This window comes from Poecilia reticulata, linkage group LG22 (genome assembly GCF_000633615.1).
Source record: "Poecilia reticulata strain Guanapo linkage group LG22, Guppy_female_1.0+MT, whole genome shotgun sequence".
NCBI lineage: Eukaryota > Metazoa > Chordata > Actinopteri > Cyprinodontiformes > Poeciliidae > Poecilia > Poecilia reticulata.
Window position 1 is genome coordinate 19,634,991 of NC_024352.1, and position 20,100 is coordinate 19,655,090.

The window sequence follows — 20,100 nt, forward strand, 5'->3', positions numbered from 1 at the left end:
AGGTGCCTGCCATGCAATGCATGGAGGCAGTACTGACTTGCTTCGCAAGTCAGTACTGCTCTCCTTATGCATTGCTATGGCATGCCCCTAATAAAAAGGGCAAAACACCCAAGGAGATGAACACCTTTTATAGATGATTCCGCTCTCAGGGCCTGAACAACAACATGTGTGACTCTTTAAACCTCTTGAATCTGACCTGCAATCACTACATGGACCTTTCCACACCTCCGAACGTGAGGTGTAGCTTCTCTGATCCGAGTTGCCAGCTGCAAACTGGGAAGCTGAGGCAGTCGACCTTCCGGCAGAGGGGGCGATGGGGCAGAGATGTGATGAGTAAAGCGATGAATGTGGACATTTGTGACCTCTGGCTACAGCCAGACCTTCTGAAAGCAACCCCACCTCCGAGGCGAAGACCCTCTGCAGAGCTCTGAGCTCTCTATGAGTGTGATTAAATGATCTGAGCCACGGCGACAGCTGAGGCGTTATCTCTACATGGCTTCTCCTTGTACATCTGCAGTATGTATTTACTGCTGTGGAGAGAAATAATGCACTGTACAGGTTTTAAAGTGAGTTCTGTTCATGAGTAGTGGTTGAATTCCCTGGATGCGAGGCCAGCAGGAAGGATAAGGTGATGTTTGTGCGGATCAAAGCCAGGTGGAGGGGAAAGTGCAGATATAAGGGTAAATGTGCTGATTTGTTGTTGATGTTGCTCTGAGATGGATTACAGCGCCTTCAGCTGCAGACACTCAGCAGTTAATCTAAGCGTCAAGGATCAGGATGTCATGGTCGGAATAGTTGTACATGCTGTAATGTAAAAATGGATTTAAAGATGCGTATTGTGCAGTTTTTGGCAGCAAGGTGTTAAGAGAAAGCATTGCTCAGTTGGGTTCATCAAGTTCAACTCTCATACATTTGAACACTCCTGAGCAAACATGATTTAAAGTAGAGGGAGAATGTTGGCCGAATATTTATTTCAATCTAAGAAGTATTTCTGGGGAATTGTAGTGAATTGAAAAAGGAACACCTCCAATAACCTCAGGCTCTTTTCTTCTGATGAGGTTTAATTAATTAACTGACATGCTGTTATCAAATTAAAATAATCTTTTTAATTAAGCTTTTTTAGCTTGAGTTCCAGGCTGGATTTATAGATGTTTTAGCAGAAAAAGATCATTATGATTTACTTATGGTAGAGATGTGTTCAGGTCTTTGATCATTAACTAAAACAACACCAAATAGGATTGATTTATCAAAAAGACAGTATGGAAGGAAATTCTTAATGTGACTTTAGTTGGGTTTTTTTTTGCACAGTAAAAGAATTTGGGGTCATTTCCAGAAGCAAGATTAAGTTGAATAGCTGTGTGATCTCTATTTTCTCAAATGGCACTGCCTCAAGAAATGTTCATCGATAAGTGATAGAACCAGATGAACACGAGATTACTTTGGATTACTTTTCTTCTCTGCAATGTTGAATTGGATTCCCAAATCCCAAATTAGCTTTCATTGAACAAACAAGAATCCTTACCTGTACAGAAAAGGGCAAAAGTACCACATGGAAAATGACTGTTGTTCACACACAATTTAATGAATGATGTATCACTAAAAGCACATATATATGTGTGGATTTGGAATGTATCATGGTAAAGACCCATGTGCTTCACTTTGTTCACATGGGTTCCACACATTTTCACATTACATTTTCCACATTTTAAGCCATGTGGAAAAAAATATGTATCTGATACACATGATATGCACGTGATACATATGAGGATAACTTGTGAAATATGTGAAAGCCCCTCCCGACCCCACTGAGGGACAAGGGTGAAAGAAAATGGATGGATGGATGGATGGATGGATGGATGGATGGATGGATGGATGGATGGATGGATGGATGGATGGATGGATGGATGGATGGATGGATGGATGNGGATGGATGGATGGATGGATGGATGGATGGATGGATGGATGGATGGATGGATGGATGGATGGATGGATGGATGGATGGATGGATGGATGGATAATTGAAATATGAATTAATTATTTTTTTGGGGGGAGATGCATGGAAATGTAGGATTAAGAGAACGAGAAAGTTACACATTATTTCAAGAATGTAATTCCGGCAAAAATAACATTTCCCTTTTACCAAGATAAAAAAATGAGAAGAAAAAAAAAATCCAACCTGAGTTATTTGCATCATCTTTATTACAGAAATATTTAGTCTTCTTTGAAAATACAACAGCACAAAAAGACTTCAATCTTACAGAGAAAGTTTCAAGCGTAAATAAATGTGCAAAACAAAATATCTTCACTCCTCTAAAATACCAATAAATTGTAAAGTATCTCAAAAGCACAGTGTTAATATAGCTACACATATAATAAATGCACAAAATTTGCTTTCAACAAAATGTCATTTAAAAGGATTGCAATTTTACACATACATAGTATTCAACATATTTTAGTGCTAACACAGTGTTTTTTTGTTGAAGGGAATGTTTAGGAGAGTAAGTCCTTCTTATGTGCTACATGTTTTTTTATAGAATAATGCCAATAAACAAAAACAATAACACCACAAAGACAAACATCGAGACGGCGAGTACAAATTTCATAGAAACAAACACGTGCATCCAATCAGAACAATCTTTCGCAGTACACAACTTAAAACTAGGTTAAGGAAAGATGGATAGCATGTGCTTTGAAAAAGCTACAGGCTGAGCAGTGAGGTCTTAAAGAATTACCAAAAAAACTTTGGTAATCCAAGGCTACATTACTGTGACCCAATGAGCCAACATCTTATTGATTTTTACTACACTTTTCATTTTCTGTCGCCTCATGAAAAAGTATGCATTATACAAAACTAAACTACTAAGATAGCACAGTTGAAGCAGAGAGAAGAGCAGAAGTTACCAAACGAACATATTGTTGATGTGGTGAAGAAATTTCAACGCTTGGTTTGTTCTTATGGTATTTGTAGCATGACATCATTGTTTTCTTCATAGAAAGTAAGGAGGTGACAATTGTATGCTTTGACTTCCATTAACACCCATGTTGGCTGTGGACTGTTAACTACAGCACAGATGTTGGAGAAAAAACCTAGATCATTACATCTAGAAAGACTGGGTCCATGTCATCCCTGCAATTGTTAACAGGTACATAAAAATACAAAAGCCACAAGAGCAGACAGAGGATCTGCAGCTGTGCCATTGGGAAATACTGTGAAAAACGGATTTTCCACACAGATTTTTTTTTTTCTTTCCTGAGAGATTAGAGCATCTTACAGCAACATAACAAAATATTCAATCTTATTTCATTGGTTATCACATCTATAAGTAGCACAGCTTATTTCACATGAGATACTGTGTTGTCAAAAAGTATTTACCCTCTTATAGGTTTAAACTGTGTGTCTTTTTAAGCCCGGTTCTGTTTGAATCTACCTAGTGGTTCTGTCACTGGGAACATTTACAGCTCTTGGCAATTATTCTTTTACATCACTGTGCAGGAATTTTAACAAACTCTTCTTTGAAAATACCTCCTGTAACACAAGGGTTCAGCTTATTTAGCTGTGTTCCTAAATGGTGTTTTTAAAATTGTTGGTTGAAAATTGTTTTCCCTTTGAATATCAGTCTTATAATTGGAAACATGAAAGTGTGAGAAAAAAACAAAAAACAAAAAATCTGTAAAGGGTGAAATGCTATTTTACAGAACTGCTTGTTATGTAACATAAACTACTAGACTGGCTATCTACCTTCACTATAAATATTGATCAGATAACCACAGCAGTGAAATAAAGTATTGGAACAGACACTAGCTGTGCTGCTGTAAAGCAATAAATTCAGATAGAAAAGATGACTATTTTGTAGACATTGTTTATTTGCTGCTATGAGTTAAATGGCTGAATCAGATCTCTGGATTGCAAGCCAAACTGTCAAAAATTCAACTAGTGAAGATAAAGTGTTTGTAATGCTTCAGTTAGGCCTGTTCTCAGCTTTAATATATCCTGCAGGCTGGGTAATTTAGCTTATTTTACAAGCAAGGACACCTGGCATGGTGATGAGGTATTGGGATTACTAAACTCTGGCAACTCCATAAATACTCCTCCTCTTTAGCATTTTTCTGTTTGGCAGTGAAAACTGAAGATGGATCTTCTCGATAATTCAGTATTGGCATCACAGCAACCCATTGTCTTGTCTCACATAAAACTAAGAAACATTCTTGACTGTTTGTAATACCCTTTTTATGTTGGCATGCTGACATCCAAAATGGCAATATAAACATCACTGGGAGATGTGATGTCATAGAAACCCACAACCAGCTTTTTTAATGTGCCTGACTGTGGAGGACACCGTCTTACACCCACAACAAGGTTCTTTTCTTGTCTTACGTAAATGGAGACGAGGACTTAACATTAATTATTAAATTAAAGTAAAAGATTTGGATATGCATTATACCTGACACTGGATGTGTCATTGGATGTGCAGCAAAACACGAAGTCAGAATTTAAAATCCACTGCCAGACAGTCGAGAATTTCATTAAGCACTCATTTGCTGGTTGATTAAGGCACATGCTCAAATTGCCTGAGCAGTATTTAGAAAATAAATCAGCATGTAAAACATTAGTACCAGTGATTTCTACATCTGCAAAGTAACTGTTGGCTTGTTGACTCTGAGCTGTTTTTTTCCAGAGGCAATCATGCTACCTTTGACTATTGTTTCTTGAAGCACAAGATGTCAAGTACTGCTGTTTCCCTGCAATCACTTTCACTTGAAAGAATTTGCTTCCTTGTCAAATCTCTGTTATATATCACAAATTCATCCCCCTTTTTTGAATGTAGAGTTCCCTTGGCTTATTCCTGGAGCTTTTCTCAGGTCAGAAATGACATTCAGTCCCTCCAGCAAGTTCAGGTTCCACTTCAGGGTTCTCTATTAAACAGACGTTCTGTTTAATAGCCTAGGAGGTAACATTTTCTTTACCTCCTAGGTAAAGCTCCTAGGAGGTTGGGAACGAAATGGAACAATGGTGTAACTACTACAGATTAAACCACAATGAACCAATCACTCTAATTTACTATCTGCTCACCACTTGTTAACAAGAAACAAAGATATATGAACCTTCACGCTTACAGAGGAAACCTCCATATGTAGAGAAAACCTCATTCTTTTGGCCCATTACCAACATATATAGTTCATCCACAACTGCATTTGAATCTCTAATATCTTTACGTTTCAACTGAGTTGCAGGTATTAGCTAGCCATAAGCGAACAGATGATTTGTAAGCTGGTTTCAACTGCTTTGCTACATTGAACAGCTGCACAAACTGTAACACAGTGAAGTCTCTAAACCTATTTCTACCACACTTCATCTGAAAGTGTCAGCAGAAGTGAAAACCTATTATATTAAGGCCTGATGTTGGATGAAAACTTTGTTGGATTACTGCTACAATATGCAAACCCTTTCTTTTCCCCCTTTTTTTTTTACAGTTCTCAGAGTACTCATTACTAAGGTTTATAAGGCATATTATTATTGTTAAATTTTCATTATAGTCACAACGACAATGGATGAAAAAAACTCTTCTGTCCTCTGAGAAAGTAGGGGTAGGTATTTCTGTGCAAGTGTTTGACTAAAGTTTGATGTGTGCGAGTTTTATTTATGAACAGTCTCTTTAGTTCACCGCCACCTTCTAAAAACACACTGATAGCAACATTACCACCAGGCGGCGGTTCTGGACCAAATTACAATTGTAACCAGATATTTAAATGCACTGTATAAAAAACATATAACATTTTGTTCTCACTGATCAAATTTGAGTAAAGTTCTTATTTCAGGTCAGTCAGAAAAAGCAAAGTAATTTTTATTTGTAAGATTCTTGAATTACAAGTAAAACAGTATAAAGAGGGACTTTATATTTTTCTATTTGTTACAAATACCTTCTTTTAAACCTAAATATGTAAAAATGTTTCTTATGATATTGTGTTGTAATTCTTCCTGACAGAACCGGTGTAACTGCGCCAGGTTTGTAAGACACTTTTCTCATACACACCTTTTAGATCTGGCCATGGATCTTCTTAGTGACTGAAACCAAGGCTTTGTAATGAACACTCCAAATCAGTAACATTTTCCACTTAGACACTTTATGATTAATTTGGAAACATGACTCAGTCATTGTCTCTTTGTCAGCCCCATTTGCACCCAAACTTTTACTTCCTGGCTGATGTCTTGAGATTTTGTATCAATATTCCCACATAATACTATTTTCATCCCCTTCCATTCCCTCTTTTCTTCCACGTGTAATAATGGACATTTTGATCCTTGGCCATCTTTCCATTTACTGTTCATCAGACAAAAGCACGTCTCCACTAATTAGGATTTTTGTCACTGAGTGTATTTGCACACTGTGAAGTTTGTTATTGTGCTTTTTGAGTTTTTACTTCTTCCTCTCTGAGTGGCCTTGCAGCCCATGGAGTAAGATATTAGTTTCACTGCGGAAAATACCACTATTAGCTACTATAGTCACCATCTTTACAAAATATGTTCTAGGTTTAATTCAAACATTTCACACCACAACATGTTTTCCTCTGGGAAACAGAACCTGACGCCTTCATGAACAGCATAATGGCTGGACATTCATGCGGTTTATACTTAAATAATTGTTTCAATCTGTTTTCCACAACATGACATCTTCAGGAATCTCAAAATTGTACCCGTGGAAGGACCAGACATATGAAGGTCCACAGTTTTCTTGGCTTACTAATATACTTACAAGATATTAGTAAGTACTCTCTTGCTAATATCTTGACTGATTTATGTTGGCAAAAATAAATCAGGCAAAATAAATCTTGGCTAATTTATTTTGGTTTTCACAAAAAGACACAATATGTTTGAGATGTTGCCTTGAAATACACCCTCGTGTGTTTTTTTCTGTTTAATTCAAATGTTGTGGATTAAGAAATGCTCTCAGGGTGTACATGAGGGAGTTTTTCTTTCCACTTTCCCCACATCTCTGAGTGATTTCTGCAAAGTTAACAACTTGAAGCAATTGGCCAGATTTTCTTAGATAGAAAACATTTTACCAATTGACCTAATAAATTGATCTTTGTTTTTGTGGGATTTAACAGGTATTGTAGTTCATTTGAAATCTGTCTATGTGATTGATTGAATTGACTTCATATTTCTGTCAATCAATGGGATTTGTCTATTTTGTAAAGTGCCTTGTGACGGCATTTGTTGCGAATCAGCATTATAGAATTGGTGCTATGTTGGTGCTACAGATCTAAACTGATCAAAAATAAGAAAATTTGGTGAGACAGTGAGAAAAAAATTATTATATATCATTTATCACATCTATCTATTATCTGTACCCACCTATCCTTGCAGGATCCGGGGGTCCCTACCTCCAGCAGTCATTGAGCTGGATTGATAGGCAGGGTGGAGTACACCCTGGACAAGTCACCAGTCCATCACGGGGCAACACAGAGACAAACAGGACAAATAACACACAAACACACACATTTATAAGGGCTATTTAGACTAACCAATTCACCAGTCATGTTTTTGGAATGTGGGGGGAAGATGGAGTACCCAGGGAAAACCCGTCCATGCACAGGGAGACCATGCAAACTCCATGCATAAAAAAACAGAGGCTGGGCATCAAAACCTGTGTTTTAGTGTTAACAACTGAGCCACCATGCAGCTTCCTTTCACACAGTCTATGTAAATATTTGGGCTAAACTTTATATCAATATATATCTGAGTGTGTTTACACAGTATTTGAAAAAATATTCAGATATTTGTGATATAGTATAATCAGATACTTTTTCTTGGAATGCTCATTCCCGTAAACTGCACAGCTCGCCTGATATCATAAACATCTGATTGCCTCATCTTTCTGCTGATTGGCTCCAAGCAGGTTGAAGACAGTAATTTTTCTAAGAGCTTTTGTAAACTTAGTAAAGGTGAAGAGAAAACGCCTCTTTGAACCTGAGGGGAACTGCAGAACCTTATATCCTGCAGCATTTCAGTTGTCCTGGTTTATGTTGTATTTTATAGGACTTCATCATAATATATCTTTAAGAAAAGATTTCATGAAAATTTGATGTGCTCTATACTAATTTAGAAATGTGTATCTATACTGGCTGAAAATTGTGTCCAGTAATGAGAGAAGGTAGCTTTATGTAACCAAAGCTGCTGTAATTAAGCGTTGTTGTCCTGAATGTGTGACGTGTTGTTGTGCTGGGCCCTTGCTGCTCATTTAGCTGGATCCAGGTCCTTGATTACTTTTTCTCTATTCAGGTAAGTGGCCCAATAGACTAGGTTGAAGGTGCCAAACAACACAGGGAACATAATACGGGAGATGCGGTCGATAATGCTGACGCTGTTGAAGGTTTTCTTGTTCTGCTCGGGCTTCGTTCCTCCTGTGATCTTGTTGGGCTCGTTCAGAGTGCACTTGGAGATGGTGGGCAGTGTTGAGTCTTTCGTGATGTTGGGCTTGTAGTTAGCCACAGCTACAGCGTAGGTGTTCTTCTCCTTCTTGACAGTCGCTTCCTTTTTCTTAAGGTAGATTAAAACAGTTAAAAGACATTTTAAACTTTATGAAAAAAAAGGTAGGTTACTTATTTATTAATGAATACAAGAGCTTGGAATTGAATTTTTTGTCTTGATTTGATTGTTTGTTTTTTTTCAATTCAATCTAAAACTAATCTTCTAGTTTAATGGTGTAAAACTAGAAGATTAAGTTGCATAACTAAAAAGTGGAAATCAAAATAAAGCACTTCTAAAACATTTGTAAAAGGAGTTTTGGAGAGGGAAGAATTAGGACACCTCCACACCTAAAACGTAGAAAAGGTACATACATAAATGCAATCACATGAAATTTACTTAGGTTGATTATTGTTATCTAGTATTTTGAAATTGATTTGTCCTAATAAATTATTGAAGTGACATTGAACACTATGGAATAACACTCCTGGAAAGGAGTTTAAAAAGGTCTGAAAAGAATTTGAAATGAATCATTCCACTCTCCAGGAAAAAAGGATTGCAAGTAATGGACATTTAAAACATCTGCCAACATGCTGAGATGTGTTTTTCAAGAAAGTTCGACCCAAGATGTGCAAGATGTGAAAGGGGCAATATCATGTACTTTCCAGGCATATGGTGCTATTTTATAGCACAGTCAAGTAACTATGTTACCTTCATATGTTACAAAAATGCTGTAAATATCAAAAATAATTTAATTGAAATTTGACACCTTGAAATTGGGCCTCTGTCTCTTTAAAAAGCTCCACCCCCACTCTCTATGATTAATTCTGACTACAATATGGGTGTAATGTGTCTGTTTTTGAACCACATTGAAAGTCTCCTTAATGATTTTTTTTTTTCCACGAATGACTGGTTGGACTGGCGCTACCTCAGATTATTTTAGAAATCTGGTTGCACTCCAGAGCCCTTTTAAACATCACTGAGACGGAGCAAATGAAATAACACATGACATTTAATGGGGTGTCCACATTTTTTTTCATATGAATGTATTTACCTTGTCGTTGACAATACTTTTTCCATCCCAAGCCCAGCCTCGCTTGGTGAAGTAGTTAACAGTGGCAAACTCAATGAGAGCAGAAAAGACAAATGCATAGCAGACTGCAATGAACCAGTCCATGGCAGTAGCATAGGCCACCTTTGGCAGAGAGTTACGGGCACTAATACTCAGGGTCGTCATTGTCAGAACTGTGGTCACTCCTGAAAAGAAATAAAAAATTAACTGAGTATTTTATTATTTGGTCTCTGGCAATTTACTCAGAAAATATGGACCCAAAATCCCAACACAGAAGACCCATAGTGTTTATAAAGTTCTGTAACCAAACACCAACATATCATCCATTTCATGTTTCATTTTTATAGTGTACAATTTTTTATGTTTCACAGCTGCAACTTTGTTTCTGTGCTGCTGCCCGTCTTGGCCAGGAAACTTTTGCAAAACAAGATATTTGACCCTAAGAAGAGTTTAATTCACTAAATAAGGGTTTAAACATGTAAATGAATAAAGAAGTCACTGGAATAAGTCCCAAAACAGACAGACACATCTGATCAGGGAGTACTTTGGGAAATCATTTAGAGGTGAAGTTGGTGGTGTGCCACAGATCAAATTGTCATGCTCCCTTATCTTAAGGTTTATGGCTTCATCAATTTTTAGAAGTTGTCCAGATACTGTAAAAAAAAAAAAAAAAAAAAAAAACCTTCACACCATATTTAGCTGTAAAATGTTATTTTCTGAAATGCTTTCTAAATTTTATATCAGATGTGACAGGTTGTGCACCTTCCAAAATATTTCACTTTTGTCTTGTCAGTCCACTGAAGATTTTTTCTAAATCTTGGAGGTAATCAAAATGTTATTTGACTTTTTTTTTTACGTTTATCTTTTTGGTCAAGTTTGAAAGTCTCAAATGAATGCCATTTTTGCAACAAATGACAACACTGACAGTATAATGTTCTAGATTCTCTTTTATCTGCTGGAATGAGTTATTGATGCACTTTTGGAGCAATCTTGATAGGTCAAGGCTTCAGAATGAGGACCATTATATTTTTTATGTAAGACTAAGTTGATTTGTATAGTTTTTTTATATAAAGGAAATAATAATATGAAAACAGATTTTTATTTGCTTTCATTAAAAACTCAGCGATGTAATGAATTGAACTGATATAAATACACACACACACATGCACACGCACATCCCGATATTTATATTGGAATGTGGATGTAGTTATTTTATACAGAGATAAGAACCATTTACTTAAGATAAATAAAATGCCATGAAAATGAATTTATTTTTCAAGTCTAGTTTTCTGTAGTTTACATCCATAAAATTTGAAAATATTAAGTGGAAAATTGACATTTCCACAAGAGAAGTGAGCTAACACTCAAACCTTTATCTGAATAGTTGGTGTTGAGATTCAGACAACGACTGCAGCTGCTGCTGTTCTGCTTCCCTGCTGAGCACACTCTTGTGTAGACACGGTTGTGAAGGGTTTTAATGTGCTTTCTCTTTCATGTTCACTCTCTGCATATAGCCGTGCACATTCAAATTTTTAGGAAGAAATTAAATCGGGTTTAAGCCTCTACATCTCCTTTGCTTTTGATTCAGAATCACCAAGATTTGTGAAGCAATGCAGACATTAAGATCTTGAATTAATCAGATTCTGACTTTTTTTTTTTCACATCTTTTGATGGTCGAGATCTCCAACATGTTTGCAATCTTTAAATCCTTTATTTCACTTAAAAAACAGATTCAAAATCTCAAATACTCACCAAACACAGTTCTAGCAGGCACTGATTCCCGGTTGAGCCAGAAGGAAACCTGGGATAGGATGACTGTCATGATGCAGGGAAGATACGTCTGGATCACAAAGTATCCAATCTTCCGCTTTAGGTGGAAATGAGCCGTCATCACTGTGTATTCGCCTGAGAGTCATAGGAACAGGTTTACATAATAATATATTCATGTGAAGAACAAAGAGGAAAATCATGCAGAAGATGGTTATCATTTATTGATTATAACCTGGTTTTGATATACTTGCATTCACAAGAATACAAACTTTGTATTTGATCTTTACTCCTTGGAGTGTTTGCTGCATTTATAACTACGGTTTGCAGAAAACTGACAGGGCTATTTTCTGCCTGCTGAGTTAAATACATATTGGGATTATCTCCAGCCTTCATTCTTCTTGTTTGCTACAACACTTGAAAAGAAGTCGATTTAATCCCATTGAAAGAGAGTGGGTAAAAGGAAACACTTGAGTAACTGTGAAATCTGAAAGCGAAAGACTTCCAACGCAAATGAAGATATGGTATGGAGATCGCTTTTCCTCCCACCATGTGGTCCACACACAGTGGCTGCTGGATGAGTATACAAAAATATTTGGAACATAAATCTTTATGAAATTAATGCCAAGGATGAACTGGTGAATAAATTATGTTGCCCAAAACATAAAAGTTTGATTAAAGAATGTTTCCAAATTGCACTATTTACCTGAATTTGTAGTGTATAAAAGACCAGACAACAAAAGATCAGACTTTGTGTTCCCAGTACTACAGAAACCAATATAGGAATCACCAGTTTGAGTGTCTTTTGTAGTCTTTGTTTGTCTGATTAGGTGCCTACCAGTGCTGGATTTAATGGTCTCCTTTCCAACAGTCTGTCCAACCAAGTCATACTGGTTGAGCCTTGACCCATCATCTGCTACATCTACTGACTGGGAGGCGTTTCTTGTCCAGATGTAAGTTACCTCTGTCTTTGTGTAGGCATCTGATGCAGAAATACAAACAGAAACCAACAAACTAGTGATTTCTAATCACCACAGCCAAAGACTGAAAATCCATTCATCCATCCATCTGTCTATCTATTTTTTCTATGAGTTTGATTCTGCATATTTTAACACTTACAGCTGCCAAACTTAAGCGGACATGAATGTGAGTCCATGGGGAAATCCTCCAGATGCATGGGACACTCAGCTTGAACTGTTAACCTGGCAAAAAACATAAAAATCTTAATAAAACACATTTGGAAATGTCTGCCGTAAATCTGAAGATATGCATCCTAATGTCACTGGGTATCATAATGAAATTGCAACTGACTGACTGTAGAAAAGATTGCAGTGTAATGTAGATATGTAAACTTTTTATGAAGTGTGGTACAATGATGAGTCCACAAAAATAACTAAATATAAGTTCAAAATATGTTACGTTTTAATGAGATGTTGTCATTGTGCAGCCCAAGTATGAGATGGTATAGATAAACATCTGCAGTTGCTAGGAAACAAGCAAATTAGGTGGAAGATAACTGAAGTGAAGCTACAAGCTGATGGGTGAAGTCCTTAAATTAGCTCTATCAGACTGAAAGAACCCAGATCTGTTGCCACCTTTAAGGTCAGTAGATGCCTTTGGCAAACAGATGGAGTCTGTCTGAGCAAACAACCCATACTCACTGGGATACTTCCTGCAAGATCAACAAGCAAGATTGAGCTTTTAGTGCATAAAACTATGACTAAGGAAAACCATTTTGGTCAAATATATTTATGCTTTATAGATTAGAAACTACACCAAAGTAAAAAAAAAAAAAAAATGAGTAAAAATCTAAGTCCACTGTTAGAATTTAAGAAACGCAACACGAAATGAATCGAGTGTGTCTACGTCTACAAAATCAGGAGTTTTGGCATGCAACACAGTGCCAGAGCAGAGCAACATCAACAATGACCTTTAAGTGTAAATACCATGCACTTTCACTAATTTCAATCTGAACACAGTCAAAAATCTAAAATTTGTTCCAGATGAAATTGTGTCAGTGCTAAGATGACAAACAATTCTTGAAAATATTTTGCACAGAAAAGTTGTATGCTGCATTGTGCTCTTAAATCTCCCTTAACATTTGGAATTAGTACATTAATTTACCAGGGAAGAATAATCTCAAAACACAAAGCGTGGCAATACGTGTCACGGTTGTAGGAGACTGACATTAATGTAGAAGCAGCTCACCACCAACACTCTATCAAAGACAATTCTACCCTAATGAAATGCTTGTAACTTACATCTTCAAATAGAAAAACAGAGGTGAAAAGCCAGGTACCTCATGGTGTAGAGCAGAGTTCCATTCTCCATGATCCGTAAAAGTTTGTTGGGCATGGTCATGTTGTGGGCCACAGATTTCTTGCCATTGTGAAAGAATGTGTCAGGGGTCCAAATCTTACTGGCCATCAGATTGTTGAGAGGAAGAGTGTTCATTGGTCCATGGAACTTCAGCCGTTCATCCAACCAGCTTTGACGGAAGAAGACATCCACTGTGTATTCCTGAAAGAAGGGCAGAGGCAATTGGGTTTTACTGAGGCACAATATTCTCAGCGACCAACAAAGGAAGACCTGCATAATGAAACAGTTTAGCAATAGTAGCGACATGTCAAGAAGCCTGACAGACATGCTGGATCTCATTCAGTTTAAACTCAAAGGTTTGCAACTATGTTCCTGTAAACAATCTAACAATTTTCATATTTTTCAACAGTTATGCAAAAGAAGTAGACATTTTTAGTAACATACGGGTTACATGGACTTTTAAAACCTTTTAGAATTTATAGTTGGTCCACTTTGACCCAAAATAACAAACTGCCCCCTGATATTATAATGTTGATAATGTCCTTCCTGTCCAGTTCTGTCATGGCTGAGCTTATTGTGAGATCGCAGCTTGACGCCGTGTGACACCTGGGTGGGTCCAGCCACATCTGTCAGTGTCAAATCCAGCTGTTGCCTGAGGCGAGTGCCATCCCAGGTTTGCATCAAAATCACAGAGACCTTCCCCTCCATCTGAGTGGAAGCTTCTCCAGTTCGCTCTGTTTCCTCTTATTAGTCCACAGTACTTCAGCAGGAACTAACTTTGTTTTCAAATGGGTCCATCAGCAGTAACTTTCAGAGACAAACTTTGGTGCAAAACTGTTCCCACAGTCAGAGGTTTTGATTGTTTTATGCAGCTTTGAGAGTCTTGATTTTAAAATATTACCTTAAATTTCTGACTTTTTCTTTCATACATGGTTGTGTACTACTAGTTCTCCAGTCTGAAATAATACTACAAAATGAGGTTTTAATGGAAAAATGAGTTCGTATGGTATTACACGGTTGTCAAAGTATCTGTTATCATCAAAAAAACAAGATTCTGCTTCTAAATCATCTGCTACCAATTCAAATACTGGAGGCATTTTTTTTTTCTTAGAGATGACTGAGCATGTTCACAGTTGTTCACTGAGATGAAAAAATATCTCCCAACCGCACAGCTCTCCTCTCTTCAGTGTATATATTGCAAGTATACATTTAACATGCATTGTTTTCCACAAAGCCTTAGCTATGTAATTAGCAGAGGAATCCCTGTGTCACTGAGAAAATGCAGCAATTTCCTGGTTAGCTTTCCAAAGCAACTCTGCATGTCTGCTTTTTGATGAGCTCAAATAAACCAGCAAAGACAAACATCCACAAACAATCATGCAGAAAGATCAGCGGGGGAGCATCCGATCTGAAGGATGTGTATCAGAGCGCAACTATCAGAGACACAGAGAGGAAATACACACAGTGCTGGAGTGCAATTATCTGCTGCAATTTTGATGGAGACATGGGCATGTATTAAATATGAGACACTCTTCTTCCTTTGAAGGTGCAGCCTCGAACACAGCCACTTCCATCTTTGTGCTCTGTGTCACTTAAATATTTGAGGAGAACCAGGTGGGCTCAGAGAATGGCCTCCGATTGTAGTGGAAAGCAAAAAGAAAGGCAGGAAGGATGGCTTTTATGCATTTTTATGAAATGGAACTACAAAGTGAAGGGTCTCCCTGACTTGAAGCCAAATAACTTTCAGCAGTAGTTTCAAATCATGTTATCAGTCAAATCACAAAAAATATATATACTTGAAATCACTGCTAGAATCTGAATCTAAGATACTTCATGTTTTCACTTGTTAAAATGCACCAATTCTTACATTTCATTCCAGGAAGCCATTCAAAAGTGTTGGGATGAGTGGAACTTTGTGAATAAAATCTGCATCCCTGAAATTCTAAGTCTCTGAGGAGCGAAGATCTTCAGAGGGCCTTGACAGAATACCAAAAAACCATTAGAGATATTTGAATGAAATGCTGCATCCGACTGGAAACAAATCCGTTTGTTTGTGTCAGGCTTAGATGAAACCACGCAGCATATTTGCACCTAGTAAACAATAATGACCGGCCATATATTAATATATGACAGATCAGCAGCTGTGTATCAGAGCTGTGTGGAGGTGGATGTTCAGATATCATTTTAATAACACACTCTAACCTTTGCCATGTCAACGCTCTTCTGATTGGATTGGCTGAGTTTCCAATGGCAACAGGACCAGCAGTACAGGCAGCTACCTCTTTCTCTGTCTGTGTTTCAGTCTGGAAGATTTTATCTGAATGTGAATGATCACATCCAAACAGGCTCAGGAAGACTGGCGGGAGATTTACAGTGGATTATTTGAACCAAAAGCAGAATTTCTCAACAAACAGCTTGTGTTGATTGTGGTAAGACGGTTCTAATAAAGGACACAGAGACTCTTTATGGACTGCACCACAGAGACAATTAACGGTTTGCTTAGGCAGTTAACTCTGCTCGGGCACACTGTTTAGTTTTCTACCTGTGACTCCTTTTGTGATGATTAAAAGTGGAAAAAAAAAAAAAAACTAGGTGTTTCATAGTACAATATTAGTGTTGAAAGACTTACCATATCTGTGTCAGACACTGGTCCAAAACTGGTCACGTAGACATTTGTCTTTACTTCTGTCACTCGGTCTGGAAAGGGGAAACAATTGGAAATTCTCAGACAACAAAGTTTCAAAGGTTTTCAACCATCCACACGTCATGCATTCAACAGCTTGAGCAGAAATAAGCCCCCCAAAACAACACAAAAGACAGTGTAAATTGTTCTACAAGTCAACAAAACTCATGAATTTTATTCAGGCAAACTCCCAGGCACCCCCGAATATACCTGAAGTAGTAAAGAGACGGGACTGCTCCACAGATAAGGTCAGGACACAGATAGGACTCAATGATACTCTTCTCTCTATTTTCACTGGATTGTTAGTCACTTTTATAAACTTGTGTGACATTTTATTACATCTATACAACCTTGTTAGGAGAAATTTCAGTTGCCAAAATTAAATAAATCTTTTAAGGATCACAGCATAAGTGTTTTATTACTGCAATCAGTCCACAGTGGTGCTTAAGGTGACATTAAGACTCCAACAGTCTGAACAAAATCAGATTGATAGTCCAATCACACTGCTTTGATTTTTTTAAACAAAATTGTGTTTTTAGATGTTACAACATGAACAGTTTTTCACAGTTTTTCATTTTCTTGTCAGAATAATGTCAATGTCATACAGTGCTTTGCTAAATTACTCGTACGCCTTAAATTTTTTCATGTTACTACCATCAGCGTTTATGTATTGTGTTGGGATTGTAGGTAATAAACCAACAGAATGGAGTGGATCATTTTAAATTGGAAGTAAATTCTACATGTTTTTTTTGTTTTTTTTCTAAATTAAATCTAAATATGGTGTGCAAATGAAATTTTTAGTTTTTTCTGTTACACCCCGAGCTAAAATCCGGCGTTATCAATTGTCTTTACACGTTACCTAATGGTTAAACTGTTGCCTCCATGAATTAAATCCAATTTTCTTTGCCTTCAGAGAGATGTCAATGATCCCCATTCATCCCTGTTTTTCTGTCTCCAGAGCATCAAATCTTAGACATCTAGTCCAATAAGAGAAACTGTTTGAACCAAATGAGCTTAATCATTCCGGGCCCAAAGTCCACCAGCCCCTGCGAATGTGTTTTATTATTTCCAACCCAGACGGATGTTCTCACTGAGCAAATTATTCAGATTTCAGATACACAGAAGCGTATCTCATTACACTCACAGCTGCAGAGAGCCCAATAGCTTCACCTGCAGGCAGATTTATTTTTAAAATGCTGTCTTTAAAGAGCTGACAGAGGCATAAAGGCATTTTTTGACGGTATCACAGATCCTTTCATTGTAGCGCAAAGGAGGATGAACTGCAGAATGCTCTTCCACCACACAACAGGCATCCTCTCATAATTAACATTTTCATCTAAAATGTCCTTTTTTTTCCCCAATGACTGACATCAGTAGATTCAAAATACTGTCTCTGATCTGTATTACTAATTTCATCTTAGTATCAAATTATTTGAATATTGAGTGTTGTACTAGGGAGACATTTCTTGAGAGCTAGAAGCAGACTCTGATTCTTTATGAGTAATGTTGCTCTTATTAAAGCACCATAGAGTGTTCTTCACTGTGGGCTTAATCTCAGTCAAAGTTAACAAAGACACAAAATCCATCTCAACTGAAATTGTTGCATCAGAGGTGATATGGTAATGAAAAAATAAAGAAAGAAAGAAATGTTGGGCATTTAATGACCCATTTTTTCAGGATAAAATTGTTATACATTTGCCACCATTTGTGAAACAAAACAACTGAGTGCAAAAAAAAAGATATATTGTACATTTTCTCTGGTGTACACATAGTATCTCTTACCAAGTTGAACGTTGGCAACAAGAATTTTGTCGCCATCAACATGTTTTTTGCATGAGACTGTCTACAAATTGTCAACCGGATTGAGCCAGAAAATTTGAAATGCCATTCCAGTAGCTTCACGTTAGCCTAACTTTTTCATTCTAAAACCAGCTTGATGTGAATTATCATTTATTGATTTTTCACCACCATTTTAGTGGCAATGCTTCTTTTCATTGGTGTTGAACAGGTCAGTTTTTGTCTCCTTTGACTATTAAACTTTTCCCTAGAAGGTATCTGGTTTGTCTGAACTGTTTCTGAACATCCTAACAAATTTCTCTTCATCTGACGACAGCAATTTAGGTCTTCTTCCACAGAGTAAAGTGGCCCAGTCATTGTAACTTATAGTGTGGGACTCTGCAGTTGTTCAGGAATGGCTCTGAGGGGGACTTTCGATTCTTGTGTAAATGTACAAATTTCCTTCTTAAAGCTTAACTGAGTTCCATTTTCCTCTGTATTGGTTAGTCTGCTGAGTGCTGTTATACAAACTATTTCATGCTTTCAAAATAAACTCCCAGCTGTAGACAATCTGCTAATTAACACTTTGCAGGCCTGTTGATCTCAGATTTATTTATTTTTTTAAACTTGGGTATAAAAGTTATAGCAGGCCACATGAGCAAGCCAAATGTTTTCCACACAAGTTTGATTAACAGGCAATTTAAAGGTTGAGTTATTTGTTTGTACTGTTTTAAAAAAAAGCCATGTGGCTCTTTCAAAGTAAAGAACACTATCAACTATCAAGCATGTCTTAGGAAGCATCGTGCTAAGGTATGCATAAGCTACATTTTGTCCAAAGAAGAGTCATATTAGCTTGAAATTTCTCCAGTTTCCATCTGTGTTGCTTTGATTTGCTTCTTGCTTCAGTTGCCTCCATCTTACCTCCAAGGCCAGGCCTGAGTCTGTTGTCATACCCATCCAGGAGACTGTCCAGGATTTTGGTGAACGTTGCAATGTCTTTGGAGTTCTGTGTTGAATTACAGGCTGCTCTCGACCTAGGAGAAACATATCTTTATGCATAAGTAAGTCTCATACGTTTAAACAGGAATCTGTAAACACCAATTTAACACAGCCAATATGTCAAATGTCCTGTTGCTGAAGCTGTTAAAGTGAGAAAAAGCTGGATGTCGGTAAAATAATTTGTTTCAAAATCTGATGTGACACGTCATGCACCCTTTGACATTTCACCTGCTGAAAGGGCAAATATTTATACGCTAATAATCTGATGTGATAAAGTATTTAACATTTAAACACACTGAGCCATGATTTCCTGACTCTTCTTACCAAAATGCAATGCACTCAGGCAAAAATTTCACAAAGCCTGGTGTCCTATAAACATTTCTACCTGGCTGTAACTGTTGATGAGGAAGAGCAACACTTTGCCTCATAACATTTTACATAAATCAATTCGCTATTGATATTTTTTTGTAGTGAAAGCATCAATATCATTGAACTTGCTCTAAAAAGAGGACGAGCTGAGGGGGATTTATTATTTACAAGAATTAAACAGGGAATATGTTCTAAACCAGCTTAAAGAGGATATTATTGATTGCAACAGCATGTTGAAGCATACAAAAGCACGAGTATCAATTGTTTCAAGCAAAGCATTGAGATCTGAAACTGAGGGATACATTTTGTTTGTTTCTCTGCTATGGTGATTTCTAAAGTCTGACTCCAACTGTTCAAACAGATTTTCCACCTTAATCTTCACAGAAACAATTGGCATCAATTTTAAAATAATTTTAGGAAAGAAGAGGAGTTTAATATTGCTCTGTAATTCTCTGAATCAAAGGTAGGTTATTTAGCAACTCTTTGGTACATATCCACCACCAAAGAGAAAATGTGAGTTTGTATTAATTAAACCTTCCCAGTCCTTCCTCCTTTTAACATATTAAGTTGAAATGGAGTCTAACCCTTGTTATCATATACTCATAATGAGTAATAGGGTGCTCATTATGGTGTGTATATATATATATA

General features: G+C 37.0%; 1 protein-coding gene across 1 annotated transcript in view; it reads right to left on the reverse strand.

The window, feature by feature from the left end:
* Nucleotides 1-2,177: 2,177 nt before the first annotated feature.
* The window catches only part of gabra2a (gamma-aminobutyric acid type A receptor subunit alpha2a), a 19,867-nt gene continuing 1,944 nt past the window's right edge, over nt 2,178-20,100 (reverse strand). Inside the window, exons 3-10 of the mRNA XM_008400161.2 lie at nt 19,006-19,118; nt 16,255-16,322; nt 13,606-13,826; nt 12,426-12,508; nt 12,145-12,288; nt 11,292-11,444; nt 9,522-9,724; nt 2,178-8,539 (exon numbers count right to left, since the gene is read on the reverse strand). Coding sequence (XP_008398383.1) covers nt 8,237-8,539; nt 9,522-9,724; nt 11,292-11,444; nt 12,145-12,288; nt 12,426-12,508; nt 13,606-13,826; nt 16,255-16,322; nt 19,006-19,118 — 1,288 coding nt within the window. The 3' untranslated portion in view covers nt 2,178-8,236. The remainder of the gene's footprint in view (nt 8,540-9,521; nt 9,725-11,291; nt 11,445-12,144; nt 12,289-12,425; nt 12,509-13,605; nt 13,827-16,254; nt 16,323-19,005; nt 19,119-20,100) is intronic.